Raw genomic sequence first — 24,687 nt, forward strand, 5'->3', positions numbered from 1 at the left:
ACCGAGCCTCGCCAGAAGTGATCCCTGAGCACTGAGCCGGGAGTAAAACCGGGCTGTGGTCCAGAAACAAACAATAAAGTTAGTTTCCAGGGAACCTTTTTTCCGAAAAGGCGGCGGCGGCGCAAGTCAGTATACCAACTTCAGCGTAAAGGCTCCGCGCTGCGAAGGGGCCCCGAGAGCCGAACCGGCCACGCCGCGGCCCCGAACGAGCCCCGCAGCGGCGCCGCCATTTTTCCCCGCCCCGCCCCGCCCCGCCCACTCCACGTCCCTAACCCGAGTCCGGGCGGGTGAACCCGAGGGCGCTCAAGGACCACGTGACGTCGTCTCGCGAGGCTTCCCAGCTCTCGCGACACTTCACCCGCCTTCGTCTTTTCCTCTTGCCAGTGCCCAGTTTTCCTCCCCTCCCCCTCGCCGCTGACCGAGTCCTTCCTTTTCCGACCGGCTCGCCTGGTTTTCGCCTCGGAGCTGTTGGGTGCCGCTGTCGCCGTCGTCACCGCCACCCGCTGGGCTCAGTGGGCCCCGACCCCCCTTCCCGCCGCCCCAGCCCCGCACAAGGTACCCGTCCCGGGGGAGGGGGGAGGGGGGAGGGAGAGGAAGGCCGCGCCGGGCCTCCCGCGTCGCGGCGGAGGCCTGAGGCCGCGCTGGGGCGGCCGGGGCGTGGGCCAGGAGGGCCCCGCTCGGGTGGGGCCCCGAAGGGCCGCCCGCGGGCGCCGAGGCGGCGGGCAGGGCCCGGCCGGGGGCCGCGGCGGGTGGAGCTGGGCGCGGGGTGCGGCTGAAGGACGCCCTTGGCCGCTCGGCGGAGAGGCGCTGCAGGGGGCGCGGGGAGGGGGGCCCGGGGCCTCCGGGCCGGTGGGTCCGGTCTCCCCGGAGGCGGATGTGAGGGTCTGGGGGCCTGCGGGCCCGGGGCCGAGACGCGGGCGGGCTCGCCCCAGCCCCCCCGCCGAGCGCCTGGGGACGCCCGGGGAGCGTCAGATAAAGGGCGGGGAGCGCCTCGCCGGCCGCGTCCTCTGCCCGCGGCGGGGTGGTGCGCCCCGGAGACGCGCCGGTTTCCGCGGGAGCGTGCGGCGCCGTGGGCTGCCCCCCCCCCCCCCCACACACGCCGGCTTCATTTGGGAAACGTGTTTTGTTTTGTTTTGTCCCCCCTCCCCCCGGGGGCTGCCCACCCCCCGCCTCCCGCAGGCACCCCCTCTTGCCCCAGACTGGCCGCGTGCTTGTTTGCCTTGGCTTGGGAAATCACCAGCCTGGGAGCCGGCGACTCCCGACACGGTGCCCGGTGCCGCCCCTGTTCGGGAGGAGGCGAGGAAGCAGCCCGGCCGCCCGCCGCGGGCCCCTGCCGGCTCTCCAGGTCTCCCCCGGTGGGATTTATAAGGGCGTTTTCGTGTTTCGCAGACATCGCAAGCCTTGAAGTTGTACCTTAGCGTCCAGCTTTTTTTTTTCTCTTCCAAGAGAATGGCGGTACTGCATTAAGATGCGAAACTGGCAAGGGTTGATTCATGCAGGTGGGAAAATTTTTTTAATAAGGATTTTTTTTTTTTTAATTTTGGGTAGGGGGAGGTAGGTTCAAATTCAGATTGTTGATTTTAGGCCCTACCCCAACAGTGCTCAGGGCTTGTTCCCAGGTCTCTGCTGTGCCGGGGGCGGGGGGGAGGGGGGGATTAGATGTCGCGTCGGAGACCCTCTATCTTAAGCGTGCAAGGAAAACGCATGCTTTCCTTTAACTCCTGTACTATCTCTCCGCCCTTTCTGTTTCCCACCCTGGTGTTTTTTATTTTCCCTAGATGTCAGAGGATCTAGCAAAACAGCTAGCCAGCTACAAAGCTCAGCTCCAACAAGTAGAAGCTGCATTGTCTGGAAATGGAGAGAATGAAGATTTACTCAAATTAAAGAAAGATTTACAAGTAAGTATGAAGGGACACTTAAGAGTTAACTAACTCCAGAAGAGTATTTTTGTTTTTTTCATTTGAATTTACTGCTTCTTATCTGTAGGTATCTAAAAAGCACCTTTCTGAAGGGGTGTTTCCCCAAGCCTCCTTTTGTTTGGTTTCTGTAAATAGGCATTCTGACTTTTTAGTGATACATTGTTCTTTATAAAGTAAATGCTTAAAAAATAAGTCTCCTTTCTATAGAAGAGGTTTGTATAACTTTACAGTGGGAAAAAAAATGTTTTTTAGTCTTTACTGACCTGGGAAGGAAATTAAGTTCAAAAGGTACCTGAAAATAAAGGGGAAAAGCATAAACTGAAAAGCTTTTTTAGTGACAGATTCTATTAAAATTAAGTATGCTTATATTTTACAAAGCTAGTCAGTAACATCTTGTATTAAGCACTTTTTAAAAGTAGATTCTTAACTTTTTTGTGTAAATGTTACATAATGTTTGAACTTAGGGCTAGATTTTTCCTTTGCAGTGGTTGACCCTTGAAGTTAGAACTGATCTGGGTGAAAGATCTTAATTTGTTTTGTCTTCAGTGGTTTTAAGTCTTAAGGTTTTTTTTTTCTTGCTGATAAAAGTATGTAAATATGCTGTAGTGAATTTCCAGATAAGACTTGTAAGTAATCTGTTTCTCATAACATCAGGTTAATAAAGGCATCCTATGTAATATTTGTAAACATGTGACTATTCCTGACAAAGTTAGTATCTTAAATTTTTGAACCCACAGCTTTAGTTTAGGTGATCTCAAGAAATTCCTTCCCTTTAAAGTAATATTTTTAGATTTTAAGGTATTTTATAAGTTTAAGCAAATGAAATTTTCTTGAAATGGAATTTCTGAGAGTACTGATCTGGGTATAATTGAGTTGAGTGTTTCTGAGGTTCAAGTTCTGATTCTCCAAACCATTTTAGGTTTAAATTTGGGATAAAACCCCATGAATCTTCAATATCTTTGCTTTTCTTTTTAAACAGAAGAACCTTCCTTTAATATGTTGAGAGTCAGGCTGTGGGCTTTAGGGTGCCAGTTAATTTAAAAAAAAAAAAAAATTCGAGTCGTATATTTCTTCTACTCCCAGCCAACTTTTCTACTTCCCTCATTAAGAGATTCTGACATGCTCCCATCTCTTTTACCAACTTTAAGAGTAATTCTCCTTTTTTCTCTTTTGAAAAAAAAGTCGTTGTTATGTGTATTATTCCTGCACGGTGGGAGAGGGTATTTGTGAAACTGGTGAAGGGAAAGTTGGGAATGAAGATTGATAAAGCCTAATGTTAAAAAAAAAAAATAGAATAGTTCTCAAGGGTCCAGAAAGATGGTACAAAAGGTAAGGTGCTTGCCTTGCATGCACATCACCCTGATTTGATCCCTGGCACTCTGTGGTTCCCTGAAACCCACAGAGCCAGAAAAAGCTCTTGAGCTGGGTGTGCCCCAAAAACAAATAAACAAAAAAATTGCCCCCCCCCAATTGTCTTTTGGGTGGAACTGTTTTAACATGACAGATGGTTGTGATAGACATGTAAACATGGAAATGACTTAGTGTTCAGTTAATGATGACCTCTGAGGATCATTTTTATAAATGCATCTCCTGTAATAATTCAGAAATACAGTATCTAAAAAGATCTCTATATGGTGATAAAAAATGTTATATCTGCTATACTGGAGCCATTACCTGCGAGTGCTATTGAATACTTGAAATATGGCTAGGCTAAAGAGCTGAGTTTTATTTAAGTAACCACATATGGCTCATGTTGCACAGATTTGGAAGCTTAAGTTGTAACATTTCACATAGTTATACCTAATATTTTAGGTGGGGGATCATTTTTGATCATGGTTTATCGTGCTATTAATTTTTTTTAAATTTACATTCATTTTGTACTGAAAACTCAGAAGATAATTTCTGTTCAGGTAAAATTCTGAAAAGTGTTCAGGTATCTGCTTTCACTTAGTAATTGTTAACTTCATTGACTATAGTTACAGCATCTGTTTTCCTGTAGTTTCAATTTTCCCTCTTCTGGGGAGGGACATATTTTGTGCCCTTAATATTTAATTTGACCTTTAATATTTGGTGAAAGAAAATTTGATGGATGAGTTTGTGATTTTTTTTGTTTGGATCACCATATATGATTTTTAGTTTCGTGTGTTCTTAAGAATCTCTCCTACCCCGGTTATAATTTGTTTGCCTTTTTATTTATGACAAAGTGCTTTCTGCATTATTTCAGTGACTTTTGTTAGTAAGGTGTCCATGTTTATTTCCTTATGTCTTTCATACAGAATAAGTTACTCAGCAGGAGGCAAATGAATTTTCTGAAGTCCTAAGTACCTTTCTTTTTTCAGTTAAAGTGGGTTTAGTAAAAATTCAGGTAGACTAGATAACAAGCTCCCCGGGCAGTCTGAAGATAATCACAAAATAGTCAGGTTATTAGGCTGTTTTGCTGAATAAACTGTTTCTAAAGGAGGCAGGGGTCAAGTCACTTGTCTCATATATTACAGTGGCTCTCTGCATCCCCGAAACGCCTTCCTTCAGTAAGCAGAGTGCTTGAGTGCACCCTCTTTGACCTGCTGATATGTAGATCACACCATCTGATGCTTCCTGGAATTGCCGATTACTGTAACTGCTGCCCATCTGTCAGTGAAGGAGCAGTTTCAGAACTCAGACTTGGGGGAGGAAAAGTAATTAATGGTATGTACCTTTAAGAACCCCCTCATACATAAAATAGTTTCTCTAATAGTTTGATCCATATCACATGTGAAGAAAAAATTTCACATTCATAGTTTTTGGGAGTGGTATGTAATGACAAAATGAAAGAAAAACAAATGCTCTGGATTTTTGTGTGTGGGGGGAGTCTGAAAATTCTTTAGTACATGCACAGCATTTGGGGACCCCTTTTTGGTAAAAATAAAACAAACAAACAAAAAAACAGTTTTCTTGGAAAATAATAGTGGGAAGATAATACTGTCCAAAGAGGTAGAGTTCTAAGTCTGAAAAGTATGTAGAGAGGTTTAATAGTTAAACAATCCCTACTAAAGTGGAGTTACTCAGTAATAGGGATTATATCTATTCTTGTCAGGCTTATTATATTACATCCCTGGCCCAAAAAGTGGTAAAACTAAAGCAAGGTAATTTACTTTCTTCCCTCCTCTGGTATAGTAAGTAATTGGTTTGGAAGTTGTTCACTTTTATTTGCAACAAATTGTATTTGAATGGCTGGTTGGCAATTAATATTAAAGATCACAACTTAATTTTTAACTCAAACCTGAGGGTTTCTTAAAATATTTCTAGGGGATGAGAGGGAGGGCTTATTTTTGATTTTTGAGCCATACCTGGCAAGCTACCCGTGGCGTATTCAACATGCCAAAAACAGTAACAAGAAGTCTCACAATGGAGACATTAGTAGTGCCCGCTCCAGCAAATCGATGAAAAACAGGATGACTGTGCTACAGTGCTATACTTACGGGTTCCTCTTGGGAGTGCTCGGGAGACCATGCAATACTGGCAGTTGAACTGGGCCTCCTGACTGAAGTGCCGGCTCAACTATATTGAACTGCCTCTCTGGCCCTCACATGTTTTCATTTACAAACTTGACCTATCTCCAAGGGCTACTATTCTTTTTTTTAGGCTTAAGTACAATTTTTCAGATAATGAATATTTAGAGAATCTCTAGGAGATAGGTAACGTTTAACTTTTGGCTGCTAAACCAGAACTGCTATTATAAATCCCCACTCAGTATAGAGTTTAATTTTGCTGATTTTTCTCCCCAAAACACAGAATGATGTTTTAAGGTATTTATATGAAGCAGTGGAGGAGAACAGGTATGTGAGTTCTTACGCCAAGTCAGATCTTTGAGAATTGATGGATCTTCAGTATCATAAATGTATAGCAGACCGGTAGTGGAATCTGTCCGTTTGCTCTATAGCTTTTTTCTTTTTTTATACTATAGCTTTTTAAACTAGCATTACTGAACAGCATTGAATATGTAAGCCTGAATTAGGGGGAAAAAGTACAACACAGAAAGCATTGCCTGCTTGTTTGTGTTAGATTTATTTTTTTTCTCAATGGGATATTTCAGCTAGTGATTTGTAAACCCAATGGGGTAGGTTTTATAATAAATTAATAAGAAGATTTCTGTAGTTTTGTGTTTGTGTCTGTAGTATTTTAACAGAAATACGTTTGTGCAAGCTACTTCGAGTATTTGGGGGTGGAGAAAGTTTTTTTTTTTTTTTTTGCTTTTTTTGGGTCACACCCGGCAATGCACAGGGGTTACTCCTGGCTCTGCACTCAGGAATTACTCCTGGCGGTGCTCAGGGGACCATATGGGATGCTGGGATTCGAACCCGGGTTGGCCGCGTGCAAGGCAAACGCCCTACCCACTGTGCTATCGCTCCAGCCCAGGGGGGTGGAGAAGTTTTGGCGATGCAGTTGTATTACTGCTAAGCAATTCCTTAGCTTAGTACCATTGCATGAAATACGCATGGTAGTGATAAGAAATATAAGTGATCTTGAACTTAAATCACTCTTTCATCATTGACTATAGCTTATCTTTATAGAGATCTATTAAAATAGATTAAAATATATGCTTAGAAATAATGTTTAAGTTTGCTTTCTCTATTGTAAGAGTTCCTTTTTATATTGTTGACTTGAAGACAAATACCTGGGTTTAAATTCCAATTCTACTACTATGTAAAATTGTCTTATCTTCTGTCTACTTTGTAGTGTTATTATCAGTTGACAATAACTATAGAATAATAAGTGCTATGTGAGTATGGTTCTTTAATACTGAATTTCCTGAAAGCTGACAGTGTGAACTATAAAAGTAATGAAACAGTTTTTTTCATTAATTTTTAGGAAGTTATAGAACTAACGAAAGACCTTCTATCAACTCAACCTTCTGAAACTCTTACAAGTTCAGACAGTTTTGCTTCGATCCAGCCTACTCATTCATGGAAAGTAGGAGACAAGTGTATGGCAATCTGGAGTGAAGATGGACAGTAAGTGTAGAAAAAACTCTAACTACTATAACATGAAATAATAAAATAAAATGGTAAGATGTTTTTATTCAGCATAAACTACCCTATTTTAACCTTTCTGTAGAGCCATAAAATTTGTAGGTCGAATTTGATTCCTGGATGGCGACTATTAATGTAGTTTTAAGCTTTATATAGATTTTTTTTTTTTTGACCGAAACTTGACTTGAATCCTAGCAGAAAGATAGAAGTAGTAGTAATGAATGGGCTTTAAAAGATAAAATCTAAATTCTTTATTCTTTGATTTAAAAATTCACTGCTTTACATGCTTAGACTTCTGTGAAGCACATACTCTTAAATGATTCCTGTTGTGTCTTTTCTCAAAGAGATTGATTAAAACACATTCAGTTGACATTTCAGAGACTTCCTGGTGATATTTTGTTTAGGACTTAGTATTGTGATAGTAGATAGCTAACTCCAATCACTCTTTTTTTAATAATTTTATTTATTGAATCACCATGAGAGCAGTTACAAAGCTTTTGCGTTTAAGTGTTGGTCATACAATGATGAAACACCCATCCCTTCACCAGTGCACATTTTCCACCACTAAAAACCCCAGTATGCCCCCCCATCCCACACCCTACCCCTACCTCTGTGGCAGATGATTTCCACATTACTCTCTCTACTTTGATTACATTCAATATTTCAACACCAGACCCATCATTATTATTTGGGATTCTACCCCAGCACTCAGATCTGCTGAAAAGGCAACATTAGACAATTTGTATTTTATCACTGATTATGAATAGCATATAATAGCGGTCACGTGATTTTGGAATTCTGAAATTTAATAATTAAATCTGCAGGGATTTCTGCTAAAAGCCGATGGGTTTTGAGATTTGTTTCTGAGTCTCTGGGATCATGGCTTAAGCCGCTTGATCAGTAGCCAGAGGGCCCATTCATGGGCAGCGACTTGGGGTTTCTTTGGAGCAGGGGAGGAAAGGGCTGACTCCACCCCCATCCCGTGAGGCCCCACGTGTCTCGTCACTGCAGGCCCATACCTGGTTGTCCATTGGCCTCTGGAAAATGGAGGGCACCAAGCCGCCCGGGGGATCCAGCGGAGGGATGGCACCTTTTCCCACCTGTGGTGGCCCAGGCCGGTAACCTAATGCGAAGTCCGGACACATTTCTGCCAAAAGCCACTGGGTTCCCAGATTTGTTTCTGAGTTTCTGGGATCATGGCTTAAGCTGCTTGATCAGTAGCCAGAGGGCCCATTTGTAGGTGGTGACTTGAGTCTCTTTGGGGCGGGGGAGCACTCCAATCACTCATAATCAAAAAGGCCATTTCAGTACAGAAGTTACATTTTAGACACTTGTATTAATTGAATCACTACAGTATAAGTCTTGTAGGCTGAGTACCAAACCTTTACTCACCTGCTTACAGCCATGATATCTTTACAGGTGTTACGAAGCGGAGATTGAGGAGATAGATGAAGAAAACGGCACTGCTGCAATCACGTTTGCTGGCTATGGCAATGCTGAAGTAACACCATTATTGAACCTCAAGCCTGTAGAAGAAGGAAGGAAGGCAAAGGAGGACAGTGGCAGCAAACCCATGTCAAAGTAAGTGATGCCGTTATCAACGTTTTAGGTATAATCTTCCCTATTTGGTTATTTGAGGTAGTCTGCAGAATTATGTAGTATCTGTAAGCTGACTTAGATTAAGAAAGTTAAATACTTTTTACTATTTTGAAGATTAACACTAGTCAGTATTGTATGTACACCTATGTAAAGTGAAGACATTCTCAGAGGGTACTTGGTAGGTACTTGGTACCACTTATTAGACTGGATGCTGAGGTTTCATCAAAGTGAAGAGAGAAGGCCTACATGGGTCTTGAACTGATTGAGATTATACTTAAGAACATATTTCTCAACCAGGCACCATATGACCCCAGGATATTTAGGAGTGGTTTGGGAGCACAGCATAAAACTACGGGGATAGCCAGTAAGGGATGGGGGAAGGGAAGGAGTCAGTGTGTTAAAGAGCTTTAATGATGGGTCAGAATTATAGTACAGTAGGTAAGGCACTTGCCTTGCATGTGACTGACCCTGGTTCAGTCCCTGACAACCCATATGATCTTCCGAACATTGCCAGGAGTGATTCTGAGTGCAGAGCTAGGAGTAAACCCCTGAAGATTGCTGGGTGTGATCCAAAAACCAAAAAATAAATAAAAAGAACTTTAGTAATAATGTAAAAGGAAGGAACTAAATGGGTCCTTTAAGAGAACAAAGAAATGATTTCTAAATTATATTTTAGCCAGCAGGGCAGTTATCGTTGATAAAAGTACACCTAAACTGACATTCAAAAAATAGATTACCAGACAGTTAATCAGAAAGTATGATAAAACCTTGAACAAGCATCTTCTGCTTCTTCAACTATAAAATGAGGTGATAGGATCTCCACTGTTGGGTTGTATGGATTAAGAGATTGCCAGAATGCAGTAAATGTTTACCTTTAAAAAAGGCCAGATGGAAACATAGAGGTGACAAATTCCTGTGATTAAAAACTTGGGACTCTGAGAGTGGGTATTCTGACAAGAAGATAGTTGTGGTCAGGTTTGAGGTCCTTGTTTTATTTTTTCAATTTAAGGTAATACGTTTACAGTGATGTTAGCATTGTTATCTTGGCATCACCAAATCAGATTTGAGTTTTAGATTGACTTTTTTTTTTAAGTTTATATTTAAACCCTGTGATTTACAAAGTTGCTCATAATAGTTGTTTCAGGTATTTAATGTTCCAACACCAGTTCTACCAGCAGTGTGACCTTTCCTCCCATCAGTGTCCCTAATCCCTTGGGACTCCTTAGCAGGCACAAATAATTTACTTTATATTGCTTGTTAATCAGTTTAGTGTTTTCTTGGACGAATTTTATAAAAAAATTCAAGTTTTATACGATGATTATTTTTCAGCAAGCTACCGAGAGTATACCATGATTATAATACCATGATTATTTTTCGGCAAGCTCCCGCACGGCAGAGCCTGGCAAGCTACCCTGGCATATTTGATATGCCAAAAACAGTAACAAGAAGTCTTACAATGGAGACGTTACTGGTGCCCACTTGAGCGAATCGATGAACAACGGGACAACAGTGCTACAGTGCTATATTGCTTGTTACAGCATTATTTCACAGTCATGTTACTGAAGTCATTGAGGATTTACTGATGTCTTTGGTAGTTGAGCTTAGTGGACTTCTACACAGCTTTCCCATCTAATTTGCTGTTCCTACTAGGCTCTCAGATTTATGAAATTAGGTGTCTTCCAACTGCTGCAGAAGCTGTGGAACTGGGGCGATTTAGCAGCTTGGCATCTCTTTGAGATCAGTCCTGGAGCTGTGAAGCTGGGTGTTTATATGCCAGAGGATGTCTGATGTCTGACTGCCCATCCCCATCATGAGAAGGCCCCAGAGATCTCATCCCAGAGGCAGGGCTTACCTGGGATGACTCGGGCAGGAAGATTATAGACTGACTGTTGGAGGTAGAGAATAGTTGTAAAGATGGAGAAGTATATAATCTGACAGATTTCATAGGTAGAATTAAAAATACTGCTACAATTTGCTTTTTTTAAATTTTTCAAGAGTTTTCAGAGCTTAAGTTGCAATTTAAATGTATTTGGAAATGATATTATCAAGACATTTGGTTTGAGAATTACAGTGAGTAAATCATGTCAATCATCATACCACCCCTTCCCTCCCCCCTTTGACATTTGTATAAAAAGGCACATTTAGCTTCAGAGTGGGGGATTATACGATATAACGGAGTCTAGATTTTATCACCCCTTTTAAAGACATTTTTCTTGGCAGGGAGGTAACTGAAAGGTCTGGAGAATGTTTTCCAGGTGGAAGCACTACAAGGGTGGCACAGAAACAAAAAGAATACAAAAGAATACATATTTCTTCATCCTTTTTTGGAAAGTTGGTATTTGCTGAATATAAATTAAGAGAGCTTTATGCTCTGATCCTATTCAGAGTGAGGAAATTTTGGGGGGAATTTGGGGAAACTTTTTAACTTTGATTTAGTTTGAAGTGTTACCTATGCTTGTGCTGCTGTGCTCTTCCAGTAGTTGAATTAGAATGGTGTATACATCAAATCTGCTTTTTTCCAAATGCAGTATATTAAATTTGCTATTTGGAAATTGATCAAAGTTAAATAGCTGTGAGTATTGAATTAAATCTGTTCCTAAAACAAAACTGACAAAAGTGATATAAGCCTTAAATAGGGTTGAAGAGATAGTGTGGGGGGAGGGCGCTTGTCTTGCATGTTGCTGACCTGTGTTTTATCCCCTGCATCCTATGTGGTCTCCCTGAGCCCCACCAGGAGTGATTCCTTAGCACTACTGCATCTGACCCAAAAGCAAGCAAACAATGAATCTTAAAAAGAGTTGAAATATTTCATTTAAATGTACAACATTATAGTTATGTTTGGAAAATTCAATGGATGTTCTGTGTTTCAATTAACATTTCTTAGTACTTGTGGGTGATAAATTGTCTTCGATTTTAGTGCTTTTACTCACTGAGAAAAAAGAATGGTACATTTACTAGGATTTTTTTAATCAGTGCTCTTTTTTTTTTTTTTTTTGGGGTCACATCTGGCAGTGCTCAGGGGTTACTCCTCGATGAGAATTACTCCTGGCAGTGCTTGGGCAACATATGGGATGCTGGGAATTGAACCCGGGTCGGCCATTTGCAAGGCAAACTCCCTACCCGCTGTTCTATCACTGCAGCCCCAGTGTTCAATATTTTTAAAGAATAATCCTGTAAATTTATTTTGAGTTGGTTTTTCATTGTTATATTCACACAGAAAAGAAATGATCGCCCAGCAGCGTGAATATAAGAAGAAGAAAGCTTTGAAGAAAGCTCAGAGAATAAAAGAACTTGAGCAGGAAAGAGAGGATCAGAAGGTGAAATGGCAACAATTCAACAACAGAGCATATTCTAAAAACAAGAAAGGCCAGGTTAGTAGTTCCTTTCATATAGTTTATAAATTTGAAAGGGACACCTGTGATTAAAATACATTTAAGATGAAAAAGGAAATACATCAGTTTAAGTTTTACAACTATCTCCAGGGGCTAGAGAGATAGTACAGGAGATAAGACTCTTTCCTTGTGTGTGATACTCCACCTAAACGAGGAACCAGTGCTCCTGAGCACTGCTAAGTATGGTCCCAAATCCTCCCTTCTCTCCAAAATAAGTCTCTGATAGCCACTGTCTCTACCAGAAACGCTGTGAACAAGCTTTTGTTGTGAATTTCAAAAGATCTATAGACTAAAATTTGAAAAATTACATGCTACTTACTACTTAGAGGCACTTTGTTGAATCTGCTTTGTTGAATTTCAGCCTTTGTGTTTGAAGCCACACCCGACTGTATTCAGGGCTTACTTGTAGGTGTGCTGCTCAGGGATCATCCACTAGGACCATATGAAATGCTGAGGATTGGGGGGAATTGGACCTGGTTCTGTGTATACAAGGCCAGCTCCCTACCCAGTGAACCATCTCTGACCTCTTGAGATTTTGTGTTACAAATCTCCCCCAGGAATTGAACCCAGGACTCTAGTGCAGAAGCAAGCAAATGAGCCCTTTTAGCTCTCTTGACCCCTGGAGATGTCTGTACTAGCCATCACTCTTATTTAAAAGGCCTCTCAACCTACTTGATGTCCTTTTTTTCTTAATGTATTTAGAAATATTTTTAATGATTTCTGAAACTGATCAAGAATGGTTTCTGTTTTTGTTTTCCCTAGGTAAAGAGGAGTATTTTTGCTTCACCTGAGAGTGTAACTGGCAAAGTTGGAGTAGGGACTTGTGGAATTGCTGATAAACCTATGACGCAGTATCAAGATACCTCTAAATACAATGTCAGGCATTTAATGCCTCAATAAGAAAAACTGTTGGATTTCATCTCCGCAGGGCTTTACATTTACCTTTTTATCCTTATATTTTTCTAAAGGTAAATTATTTGTTAGATGAGTAAGGAAAATGCCATTGTTGTTCTTTTATGACTTAATAGAATGAAACTTGAAGAAATTCATTTGATAACTGCTATTCACTCAACTTTTTTTTTTATTACTACTACACAGTTTTCTCCAAGTTTGTTGGTTAAGCAACCTCTCTAGGTAGATGCTGCATAAATACAGCACTTAAATGAATTGGTTTTCCTGATACCACTTCATGGATGGTACATACTTTTTTAGATTTTAAGTTGGAATTTTCAGATACTTTAAAAACTTGCCGCATATCCTAGCAATTCAATGGAGAACATCAAGGCAAAACAGGAACCAGCTAAAAAGATCTTTTTAATCCTTCAAGTTAAAACTACTCATTACCCAAGTAAGCCTAGGTTGGTTTGTAAATGGCAGAGTTTTTCTTTCAATAACTTGTTTCCTATTAAGTCGTCTTTCAAATGGATCCAGCTCTATTATTCATTTCATTGAGTTTAGTTTTATGTAAGAAACCATGTTTAGGACCAGTTCTTGATGGGCTTTTGGGGGTGGTTTGGTTTGGTTCTTGTGTGTATGTTTGCTTTTTTCCTGCGTTGATCTTTACTTAATGGTAGTGGTACCAGTTTTTGGATGTGTAATGTTTATATGAGAAAACAAAAAGATGATGTATAGCCCTGTATACACTGTAGATAATATTTTTGTAAAAAAAAAAACAAAACAAAACAAAAAACCAAGGCTGAATTAATGAACAAGAGTACTGAATATTTCATCATTAAAATTTGACTGTATTTCTTGTGCATTAATCTGACCAGTCTCCCTGTATATTATGTTCATGTAGCTGAGTTTGTAATTTTTGTTAACTAGATCAAGTTGTCAGCATTTGTTGGTGTAAGTGAACATTACAGTTACATCCTGAGTTTAGTTTAAGCCAAATATATGCATAGAAAAGCGTCTTCCAGTTCATGGAAGATGATGATTTTTAGGACGTGTGTTAATTTCAGTTTTTGTATGTTTAACTTTTACTAAATAAAATGTTTCTAAACTCTCCAGGGTGTGTTCACAAACTTTAGCTGCCAACAGTGATCTAGTAATTAAGCCTCATTGTACTTGCACACATCATTTCCATGGACGAGGATTGAGTGTGTGATAAAGGTTTCCATAATTCTTTTGTACACTTTCCAATAAACTTAAGAAATTGGGTCTTAGAGGACACACTAGTTTTATATATTAAGGACTGTGTTGTATATAGAGATGCTTGTAAATTTTTGATAGAAGGGGAAAATAAAGACTTTATTTTGTGAATTTAAATTTTTTTTTTTTTTTTGTAAATTGAAACTTTCAGGAGGATAGAAGTTGGTATTTTGTCCCTCCTTTTTTCAAATTCAGTAGATAAGTTGTTCTTCCTGTAATTTAAGGTCATAGAGTTTAAATTATGCAGGAATGGAGTAATAGGTGAAGATTTTTTTTAATAAAGGTGCTAATAATTACATTTAAATTAAAAGGCTACTAAAAATCTTTTAAAATATATTAAGCAGTTTTTATTTTAAGATTGCAGTGAAATCCATTGAATTTATAAAGTCTGGGAAAGAAGTTGGTATGAATGTGTCCATACAAAATGGGTTTTGGTCAGATGACTTCATTGAACTAGTAGTGTGCTGGTGTTTGTGTAGGGAAGATTCTTGTACTACAAGTTCATGTGCTTCTCAGCGGGTAGGGCGTTTGCCTTGCACGCGGCCGACCTGGGTTCAAATCCCAGCATCCAATATGGTCCCCTGAACATGGCCAGGGGTAATTCCTGAGTGCAGAGCCAGGAGTAACCCCTGTGCATTGCCAGGTGTGACCCAAAAAGCAAAAAAAAAAAAAAAAAAACAAGTTCATGTGCTTCTTTGAACCTTATGGAGTCTTACTTTCTGTACATCTTCCTGTAGGGAAGCTGTAGAGCTCTGTAGGAGGAAAAAGAGGTGAAGGTGGCCACACTACTTCAAACTTCATTTAAAAAAAAAAATTGGGCTTAAGGATGTGACACATCGAAGAGTTCTAGTGTCAGGGTAACAGTGGTGGTCCCTTTCAACTAATTTCATTTCTATGCCTCCACCTCTACTCCTAACATTTCAAATAAAAACAAATTTTGATGATAATCACAGGTAACTTAATTAGCATGTAGTAAAGCATCACATTGGAAGAGCAAGAAGACTCCAACCAGCCTGCTGTTTGAATCTTTACTCCCTTAATTACCTGTGTGCTTACCTATTCTTTGCCTATTTATTCGGCTATAAAATGAAAGTGTACTAGTAGGTTGGAAGATGGTAGGAGTGTTTAGTAGGGTTTTTGGCATACAGCAAACACTATAGAAGTGTCTACCACTGTACAGATCATAGTGCATATCTGATCATTTTTCTTGAAAAGTAACATTTAACATAATGTTTACTGCTTATGATTTTAAGTCCACATATCAGCCAGTTAGCAAAGTTGTAAGGCATCTTAAGTACATATTAGTAAAAATTTAAATTTTCTATCTAATTCTGTTCTTTATGGGCATTGGGTAGCTTATTTTTTCAAAATCACTCCTATAGTTTTGTAAAATGTGAGGTATTTCGGGTCTGGGTCCTACCCAAGCCTATTCAGTTCAACATGTGACTGTTTTTAACAAAACACCACAGGTAGTTCTGATGTGCATCCCTGACTGAGAACCTTAGGTTAAATATAAAGCAATCTGATTTTTGAAATGAAGGAAAAATTCCTTAGTAAATGACAGGTTTCTTAAGTCCAATTATGAAGAAAAGGCATCAAACCAAAATGCATCTTTTTATTATAATTCATTTTTTTAAATGCTCTTAAAAAGTCACAATGGAAAGTGTGCATGTGTACAAGTCTAACCATTACAATGCAGTTTTAATGTTGGGCGGCTACCTTTAATATTGCAAGGGAAAAACATGTAACAGGAGAATCTGTTTTGTGAGTTGTGTTACGTTTAGTTGTAATTATAGAAGATGAAAAACACCATTCTCAAAATTCAACCAAAATATTTTTTAAAGCTTTGGCACCTGCATATTAAGTAAAATACTGAAAAGGGAAAAAATTAAAACTAGTTAAGATTTTTATAGTTTTGAAAATCCTTAGTTAATTATATTAAGCATATTATACTATGAAGAAACCAGTTAGTATAAATGATGATTTACAAATTCAACAGTAAATGTAAACATTTTTTATATCTAGGATTTTTGAGTTGCAAGTTAAACTGAATTTTAACTGCAGAGGAGAGGAAGAGCATAGCAGGCAAAATAACAGGTAATACTGTAGTTTAAACAAAACCCAAATAATTGAATGCCTTGTCCTGTGATATATTAAAAAAAAAGTGTGTGTATACATAATGTTCTTAAAATATCTGAAGAGATTCAGAGACCAATATTAACACTCTAAATACTCATTTTGGCCTAGCCAAAGTAAAAAATAATAAAAAATGAGGTGGTAGGGGCTGGAGAGAGCACATGGCTATTTGGGCACTTGCTTTGTGTCCGGTCAACTCCATGTTGATTCCTGGCGTTACATTTGGCCCCCTGTGCAGAGCCAAGAGTAGTCCCTGAACACAGCCAGCTGTGGCTAAAGCCTCCCTCTCCCCCTCTAGGAAAAGATAAGAAATGAATTTTCAGATTTTTGTAAATTTCCTTGTTTCTGTCTTTCAGCTTATTGGGGGTAAGGGACAAAGGCAGATCTGGTGCTGTGCTCAGTAATGACTCTTGGCAGTGCCTTGGAATCATTGCAGTGCCAAGAATTTGCATTCAAAGGGAGTCTGGGTTTGGGATGTGAGATGGGCCCATTAATTCCTGTCTATCTTTCCAGTCCTCATCTCATTTTAAAGGTGGTTCTTTCGTAGTCTTGAGTGGTTAAATCAGATCTGGGAATAATACTGGGCTTTTGATAAAGAAAATTGCCTTGCTAAAAGTTTTTAATTTTGGACACTTGTCATCTTTCAGATCCTAGGAAGTAAAAACTGGCAATAAACTTTTTTTTTTTTTTTTGCTTTTTGGGTCACACCCGGTGATGCACAGGGGTCACTCCTGGCTCATGCACTCAGGAATCACTCCTGGCGGTGCTCAGGGGACCATATGGGATGCTGGGATTCGAACCCGGGTCGGCCGCGTGCAATAAACTCTTAAGCTGCTTACCACTTCACTTCCATGAAACCAATATAGACTGAAATTTTTTTAATTAGTTTGCTCACCCAGTTTTTTTTTTAAGAGCACAGCTATAGTCTTGGTATACTCATTAGGGGAAAAGTTTGACTTTTTATTTAAAAAGTTATTAGCTCAACTTTTGAACCCCTAAATGCAGGTATAATTTGCTGGCTCATGATTTTTCCCCTTCTCTTGATAAAACTGATTGCTTTTGTTTTTTCCCCTTTCAAGCCCTGTACTCACTTTAGCAAGATGCAGTGAATATCTGGCCAGAGAAACAAAGAATTCAGGCTTGGAGGAAACAGTTGACTCTATATCCTGGGAAAACTAGAGTTGAAGCCTGAGATCTGCAGCTAGGCTAGTCTTTAATAGATGGTAATTGTCAATTTATTCATTGTTCAGAAGTATGCAGGAAGGAGGAGTAAGTATTCCTTTGGTTCTTTCGCCAAGTTTTCCCCTCCAACAACACTGTCAAATTTAGTTGATCCAGCTGTCGGAGTGTGATGTTGCCATTTTAGAAACAACTGACCTCTTAAACTTGTATTCTTTACATAAATTTTTGGAGATAGGGCTTTTGTTATGTTTTCACAATGCTATCTATGCCCTGGTTTGAAAATCTAAAATACCTCAATTACTACTTTACCAATAAAGAGCAAATATTTCTCCATACCTGAGCTTGAGGAAATAGGGGGAAGAAAACCAGAAATTTTAAATGAGTTGGCAATACTTAAGCTGTATTTAAACCATTTCCTGTAATAACTATGCAGAAAGGTGAGACGGAACCTAGAAATGAAGTTAGCCAGTATACATTTTGGTTTTCTTGTGGGTTTTGTTTTTGTTTGGCCACACCCCACTGTCCTCAGGGCTTACTCCTGGCTCTGCTCAGGAATTATCCCTGGTGGGACTTAGGGGACCATCATGTGCTGCCAGGGATTGAACTCGGGTCAGCTGTGTACAAGCAAGCACTTAACTTGCTATACTTTTTCTCTGTCCCAATTATTACTGGTTTCTTTTGTTTTTGCAGTGACAGGAATCAAGCCCAGGGCCACACATACAAGGCAAGTGCTCTACCACTTAGTCACATCTCCAGCTCATGGTGTATAATTTGAATTACATTGAAAATTAAAAAGAATAAGATTGTTCCACAAGAAAAACTTACTTTCTTGTTAGATCTGGTACATAAGTCAAGGCTATTTTTCCGCCAGCTCTGAACACCATTACTAGAGTACTCAGTTGTCATGTAGTGGTTATTATTTGTTACATACATAAAGGAGTGTTTTGGAAGGATGGGGTATTGGGTCACACTCAGCTGTGCTCAGTTTACTCAGGGATAATACTGGTGGTGCCCAGGATTAAACCAGGATCTGCCACCTGGAAGCAAGCATCTTAGCCCTCTGGCCCTTGTTTTAGAACAGGTAATCAGTTCATCACCTTGTGAAGGCTTTTAAAGTTTCAAACGACTCAAAATTGACTCTACAAAGTAGAGCCTGAAACTTTTTGAAAACGAGTATTTAAAGAGTTTTTTCTGTTAAGACCCAGAATTAGAAAAATAAGAAACCAGAAGGTTGCATTAATCAGAGAAGTATTTTTAAGCTTTCTTAATTTTTTTGGTGCTACGAGTGCCTAGGTTCAAGAGGAGTTGGGTGAATTCAGATTTCGGTTTCAATCCTTACAGCCTTTTAAAGAAAGATAGGTAGTTACATCAAGAAGACAAAGATTTGCCTAGAGTTCTTAACAGGTGTTAGAACTAGGATTTAAATGGGATCAAAGCCCTTGTTTTATTGTCTGTGGAGTATGGAAGGATAATTGGGGGAAGGCAGGCAGTTGGTTGCTTCTTGATGTAAGAAACACACAAGAACCCTTCCAAGAGGCTCAACAGTCTTGGTAATAAATGACCCAGAAAACACTGTGGCCTTAGGTTAGGATCTTTGCTAAAATCCTTTCTGCCTTTTAAAATTATTTCACAATAATCAAATGTTCAATGGAGACTCAGGTAGCAACCTGCCAGAGTTAATTATAATCTAATTAGAAATTAAGAATGACGGTGACATTCAGCTCTTTGGTAATACACTGAAATAGAATTTTTCCATAGCTGTGAGTTTAGCACTCAAGCATTTTACATACAGCATACTAACTTGGATTAGTTGGACCTCAACGTGGAGCTCCAGGCTTTTCCTTGTAACAATATAGCCAAAAGAACTCAAAATTATACAGAGAACAGAGAATAACAAATGGCTTTGTCTTACCTCAGGCAGTTAAGATTATCAAATATATTAAACAATCTGCAGCTGGATTATGTGGCAATGGTTCAAACTGTCATTGGTTCTAGATGGCTGGTGTATCAACGAAGACATTTAGGAGATCGTGGCCTCTCAAAAGTGAATATTTAATTTTTCCTTCAAATAGAAGGTAGTACAAAAAGCACTCGGGTATTCATTCACAATTTTTATTTCTTGCAATTAACTTTTGTATCTCCAAAGTTGATTTGTCTTTTAAAAAATTAATACTTCTTATTCATCATACATTCCACCCCCTCCCCAAGGAATACAAACCCAGGGTAGGTGTAATTTAGGGGCAGTGGAAATAATGTCCTATAGGTTCATGACAAAGGCTTTCCAGCCGACCATCCTGTACATAACACAAAATGGCAGCACCTCAAGTTCACCTGAATGAAGTCCCAAATTCCAGCCCTAGGCAAGTAATGCAAGTGAACTCCATGTGAATAGCAAAATGGAAGCTTTCCATTTACTTTTCATGGTAATTAACAAAGTCTTCAAACCGTCTCATTTGGGAGAGTGAAAAGCAAGTGTATAGAGCAACATTTTGACCCAGCCAAGAATAATAAACGAAACCAGAAATAATTTATCTGGGCCACAGAAATGAATTTGTTTTATGTTTTTCATTAAGTCCCCAGCACCTGAAGTAGCAAGTTCTAATAATGGGCTTCTAAAGGCATGCAGTTTTTCACACACATCTACAAAGAATTTCTTTCACTCAAACATAGCACAATCAAGGATAAAATATTTTTGGAGGCACAAGAAGAGCACAAGAAAGAACAAGTAAGTATATGCTTGAGGCATTGTGTATGATGAAGATGGTATACTTCATATATAGAAGCAGTGAAAGCTGTTAAAGTGCTACATAAAGCTGTTAAAGTCTAACACACAACTCAACTGCACTGCTAAATATGGTTGTCTTTATTTTCTTTTTCCTTGCCCAGCCCTATCTAAACAAAATGAAACTACAGGACTGAAATTAACAACCCATTAAAATCAGCAATAAGTTATGAAAATCATAAAGCTTTTTTAAAAAAGTAATTAAAGGGTAGTTAAATTAAAGTATACAAAGTCCAAAGAGCCAAGAAGAAGGTCTCCAAAAAGTCTTCCTGGGTTAAGGGACAAGGGCCATGGGGGAACCTTAGAGTTTGAGAGACAAAGGGAACACAGGACATTAAAGTGCAGGCTAGAAATTTCACTTAACGTTTCTGAAAATATTGATAAGAGCAACAATAGCACCTGCACGGTGGAATTGGTTTGTAAGGGCGGAGGGAAACTGCCAGTAGGACAACGGAAGTAAATCTTTACATTAAATGAGACAAGTGCCAAACTTAACTATGTTAACTATGATAGTGTCTACTATAAATATCAGATGGTTAAAAACTGGTAAAAGGTAATGATTCTAAAAGAAAATAAACAGCATTGACCTTTTTCTACCTAGCCCAGACCTCATTCATTTTGTGCACTATAGTGAGGTGTGAGGTGTTTTGTCATTATCAAATGCTGCATCAAAATAGATGATTTTTCCCCATGTGTATTTTCACTATAAAAGACATCTATGTTTTTTATGGACAAGCTTTAAAAAGATGTCGTTTTGGTTTTCAACACATACAAACAGTTATCAAAATCTAAAATAAAAATGCTGTCGTGGCTCAGACCTGGGCCTGCTGATCTGTGTGCACAACCTTTCTGGTCCATGCAGACACACAGGCACATGGAGTTTTTTTCTGTCTGGCCCCTCAATCCGAACTCAGGCCCAGTGTGATAGAGGCTGTTATGCATGGACAGCCTCCATGCTGTCCATGGGCCTAAGGAAGCTACTGAGCTAGCAGTTGGGTGCCCTAGTGCTAACAATGCAGTATAAGGTTAGCTTGCTTAGCATGGAATCCAACAGAAAGCTGAGCTGCATGATGATCCCTTTCAAAAGGTTTCATGGGAGTCTCCTTTTGCAGAGCATGAAATGAGCTTTGAGCTTTTTTATTTTTTCTTTAAAGAATTGATCATCCCCAGGCTGAGTTTTAGTAGCTTGCTATCCAAGATTAATGCCTGATTATCTTGTCACTACTACAGCTGTGATTTTAGTCACTTGTAGGACCATAAAAGCTCAGGAAGAATTCATAAGCTCGTCCTTAAAGGTGTCTACTCAGTATAGTATGAGCAAACTAGAAAATAAAGAGGATGAAATATCTGATGTAAGAAGTAATCAACTTCTTTCAAATCAACTAAAAATTATTTTCAGACATTTTCTGCTGCCATTAGAAATTAGGGTTTTTCAGGTATGAATATCAGTATTTGTTCTGTTGGGGAAGCTCTGCCCCACTTTTTGCTAAGTATTTGCTTAGAGGCCTTCTGACCCTTTGTTCAAGTATAGTTTTTGTTTAGAGGAGACTGCATCATGAACCCAATTTAAGAGATTGTTTGGATTGAATTGGCCCGGTGAATATTTTGCCCTGCACTATTATGTCATGCTGGGTTCTAGGAAGTGAATGAAAGTTTGACACTGGCACTGGAGTAACCTTCGTCACTCCCAATACTCTGCAGGCTGCTGTGGTCATCAATGTCACTGATGCTGGTGGTACTGATATTGTCCACTTCTCCATGGGAGAACTCTGTGCTTTCAACATCCACTTCAATCTCCTCTGTCAAATGGAAAAAAATGAATGTTAGTAACTTAGTTTATGATGTCTTCTAAAAACAAGGCATAAAGAAAGTTGATTACTTCTTACAGTATAAAATATTTGTTGAACATTCAGGTGTATACCCATTATACCTGTGTATCTGTATAGTGTAAGTCATATTTCTAGAAACTAGATGGAACTGAAACAGACGCAGGGTGTTTTGAAAGGCAATGAAATGTTGGGTATATAGTGTTGGTTTCAATTTAGGCAGCAAACTTACTAAATCCTTTGATACAGATTTGTCTGGACCTCTCACCAAAAGCCTATTTAGGAATTAGTTCTTAATATTGAATGATTCTAAGTCCAAGCTTAACAGTATCTGTTTTGCATTCAGTTAGAAACGAATTCTTAGTGCAGCTGCCTTCTGTTTGGGGGCCACACGGGCTGTGCTCAGGGCTTATTCCTGGCTCTGCATTCAGAGATCACTGCTGTCAGGCTCGGGACCATATGGGGTGGTGGGGAATGAACCCTGGTCGGGCATGTACAAGGCAAACACCTTACCTGCTGAACTATCTCACCAGCCCCAGACTTATCTTTGTAGGAGGAGAAAATAGCTAAGACAGTATAGATGAACTAGAAAATTTATTCAGTTAGTCCTCTGGGAGATAGAGGTATTTCTACAAGCTTGTGTGATTCATCCTAAAGATCTTTGACTTCCGTAACCACAATAAATCACAGTAATAAGTGACATAATTGATTGTTAATTTTCTTGCATCAAAATTTTTCTTGCATTCATTGTCATTTTCTTGAAGGCTGGAGAGATAGTACAGCAGATGGGGTGCTTGCCTTGCATGTGGCTGTCCTCCGTATGATTCCTGGCACCACATATGGTCTCCTGAGTCAGCCCCCAATATGATTTCTGAGCACCACCAAGATGTGGCTCCAAACTCCCCCCACAACACCCCCCCCCCGCCAAAACAAGTTTTCTGAGGTTTGAAAGTCTGGATTAAAATGAATTCTATAGTAAGAGATTATAGAAAAGGCATTTCAGTGGTGCTATTTAAATGTACCTAAAAGCATGACTTCGTACAGTGGAAACGAGGGCCAGGAAGACCAGATCATTGTAGGAAGGTTGCCACAAGTTGAGGGGAGTACAGTTAGGACAGAGAAGGGACCACGAAGACAATGATAATTGATCACTTGATCACTCTGAGCAAAAACAGTGTTGGAAGGAGGTAAAGTGATATGATAACCTCTTGGTAACTATTGCATACCACAGTGACTAAAAGGGAAGGCGAGGGAGAGAAAAGAATTAAAAAGTATCCGCCATAGAGGCAGGCTGGGGGTAGGGGAGAGGGGGCCTGAAAGGGAAATGTGGGCATTGGTAGGAAATGTACACCGGTGAAGGGATAGGTATTGGAACACTCTATGACTGAAACCCAATCATGAACAATTTTGTATCTCAGTGATTCAATAAAAAATGCCTGACAAGTATTGTTAGGTTCTTGTTAAATACTACCTAGACAACACCAACAAGACAAAAATAATAAAAGTAGCTGAAAAACTTTTTACCTATACAGCTTGTAAAATTCAAGATCCTTCAGTCTTTTAAAACAAACACTAAGCCTCATGTTTTATATTTGGCACTGACTTTATGGGTTCACTCACTGCTCTAGAAAATAAGGATTCTGGCTGAGCCCAGGAAGACAGTAAGTTATTTCAACAGAATAATTTTACAATAATAATTGTTGCTCCAAAGGTTTTAGTGATCTGTTTTTAATAATCAAGCAGCTGTCCAAATAAGTTATACAGTTAATACTATGAATTCATAACTTTTGTATATATAATACTTCATAAGCTACTTAATATTTTCCAGTATCACAAAATACTGTTTAGCCTACAGCTGGGAGATAAAAATCAAGACATCCTCTCTTGGGCCAGACACAGTAGGAAGGCCACTTGCCTTTCATGCTGCTGACTGGTTTGATTCCTAGTATGCCATAAAAGTTCCGCCAAGAGTAATTCATGAGTGCAGAGCCAGGAATGCATCCTGAGCATTACCGGGTGTGACCCACCCCCAGACCCCAATAAAAAAGATCCCTTCAAACAGAACATGCTGAATTCAAAGTGAAAAAAATTCTTTAGCCAAATTAGAAAGATCAGTGAAAATTTTCTGCAACAATAAAAAAGATAGCTGCCAGGTAAGAACAAGAATACTCCATAGGTATTAGCAGAGTCATTAAAAAAACAACCCCAGGAGCTGGAGCAATAGCACAACGGGTAGGGCGTTTGCCTTGCACGTGGCCGACCCGGGTTCGATTCCCAGCATCCCACATGGTCCCCCAAGCACCACCAGGAGTGATTCCTGAGTGTATGAGCCAGGAGTAACCCCTGTGCATCGCCGGGTGTGACGCAAAAACAAAAAATAAATAATAAATAAAATTTTTTTAAAAACCTTAAAATTATGAAGATACATCCTTTAATTTGGACATGGAATGGTTATAAAGGGAACGACAACAGGGGTAGGCCACCTAAAACTTTACTAAGGTTCCTGTCAAAGCTAGTAAACAAGCAGTACAAGATTGAGACTAAGGTCTACCTCATTATCTAGGGGTTGTTTATATTATACCTTACTATTCAAATATGGCATGTTTTTGTGGATCTTGCTGCTGTTCCTAGTATACTGTTCTTCATACCAAATAAAAAACTTTACCTAGCAAAACAACAAACTCAAGGACT

General features: G+C 39.6%; 2 protein-coding genes and 1 long non-coding RNA gene across 6 annotated transcripts in view; 2 read left to right on the forward strand and 1 right to left on the reverse strand.

The window, feature by feature from the left end:
* Positions 1–367: 367 nt before the first annotated feature.
* SMNDC1 (survival motor neuron domain containing 1) lies at positions 368–14,187 on the forward strand. 3 transcript variants are annotated; one of them, XM_055119645.1, is made up of 6 exons: positions 368–555; positions 1,779–1,898; positions 6,768–6,910; positions 8,348–8,509; positions 11,745–11,898; positions 12,682–14,187. In XM_055119645.1, the coding sequence occupies exons 2-6, from the start codon at positions 1,779–1,781 to the stop codon at positions 12,817–12,819; spliced, it is 717 nt and encodes a 238-aa protein (XP_054975620.1). In that variant the 5' UTR covers positions 368–555; the 3' UTR covers positions 12,820–14,187. The 3 variants fall into 3 exon arrangements, with proteins under 3 accessions (XP_054975620.1, XP_054975619.1, XP_054975621.1); XM_055119644.1 differs by lacking the exon at positions 368–555 and adding an exon at positions 649–1,499; XM_055119646.1 differs by lacking the exon at positions 368–555 and adding an exon at positions 4,415–4,604.
* A 422-nt stretch (positions 14,188–14,609) lies between these two features.
* LOC129399440 (uncharacterized) lies at positions 14,610–20,606 on the forward strand. Its single transcript, XR_008627090.1, has 2 exons — positions 14,610–16,167; positions 17,286–20,606. It is a non-coding gene; the product is annotated as an uncharacterized LOC129399440 (long non-coding RNA).
* MXI1 (MAX interactor 1, dimerization protein) overlaps positions 19,480–24,687 on the reverse strand; it is a 90,335-nt gene continuing 85,127 nt past the window's right edge. For both annotated transcript variants that reach the window (XM_004611926.2, XM_055119643.1), the window contains exon 6: positions 19,480–21,969. In XM_004611926.2, the coding sequence (XP_004611983.1) occupies positions 21,806–21,969 (164 nt within the window). In that variant the 3' untranslated portion in view covers positions 19,480–21,805. The remainder of the gene's footprint in view (positions 21,970–24,687) is intronic.

This window comes from Sorex araneus, chromosome 11 (assembly GCF_027595985.1).
Source record: "Sorex araneus isolate mSorAra2 chromosome 11, mSorAra2.pri, whole genome shotgun sequence".
Taxonomy (NCBI): domain Eukaryota; kingdom Metazoa; phylum Chordata; class Mammalia; order Eulipotyphla; family Soricidae; genus Sorex; species Sorex araneus.

Coding starts and splice junctions, on each gene's coding strand:
- SMNDC1 (XM_055119644.1), top strand. Junction 6,911..8,347: donor ATCTGGAGTGAAGATGGACA/GTAAGTGTAGAA, acceptor ATATCTTTACAG/GTGTTACGAAGCGGAGATTG. Junction 11,899..12,681: donor CTAAAAACAAGAAAGGCCAG/GTTAGTAGTTCC, acceptor TGTTTTCCCTAG/GTAAAGAGGAGTATTTTTGC.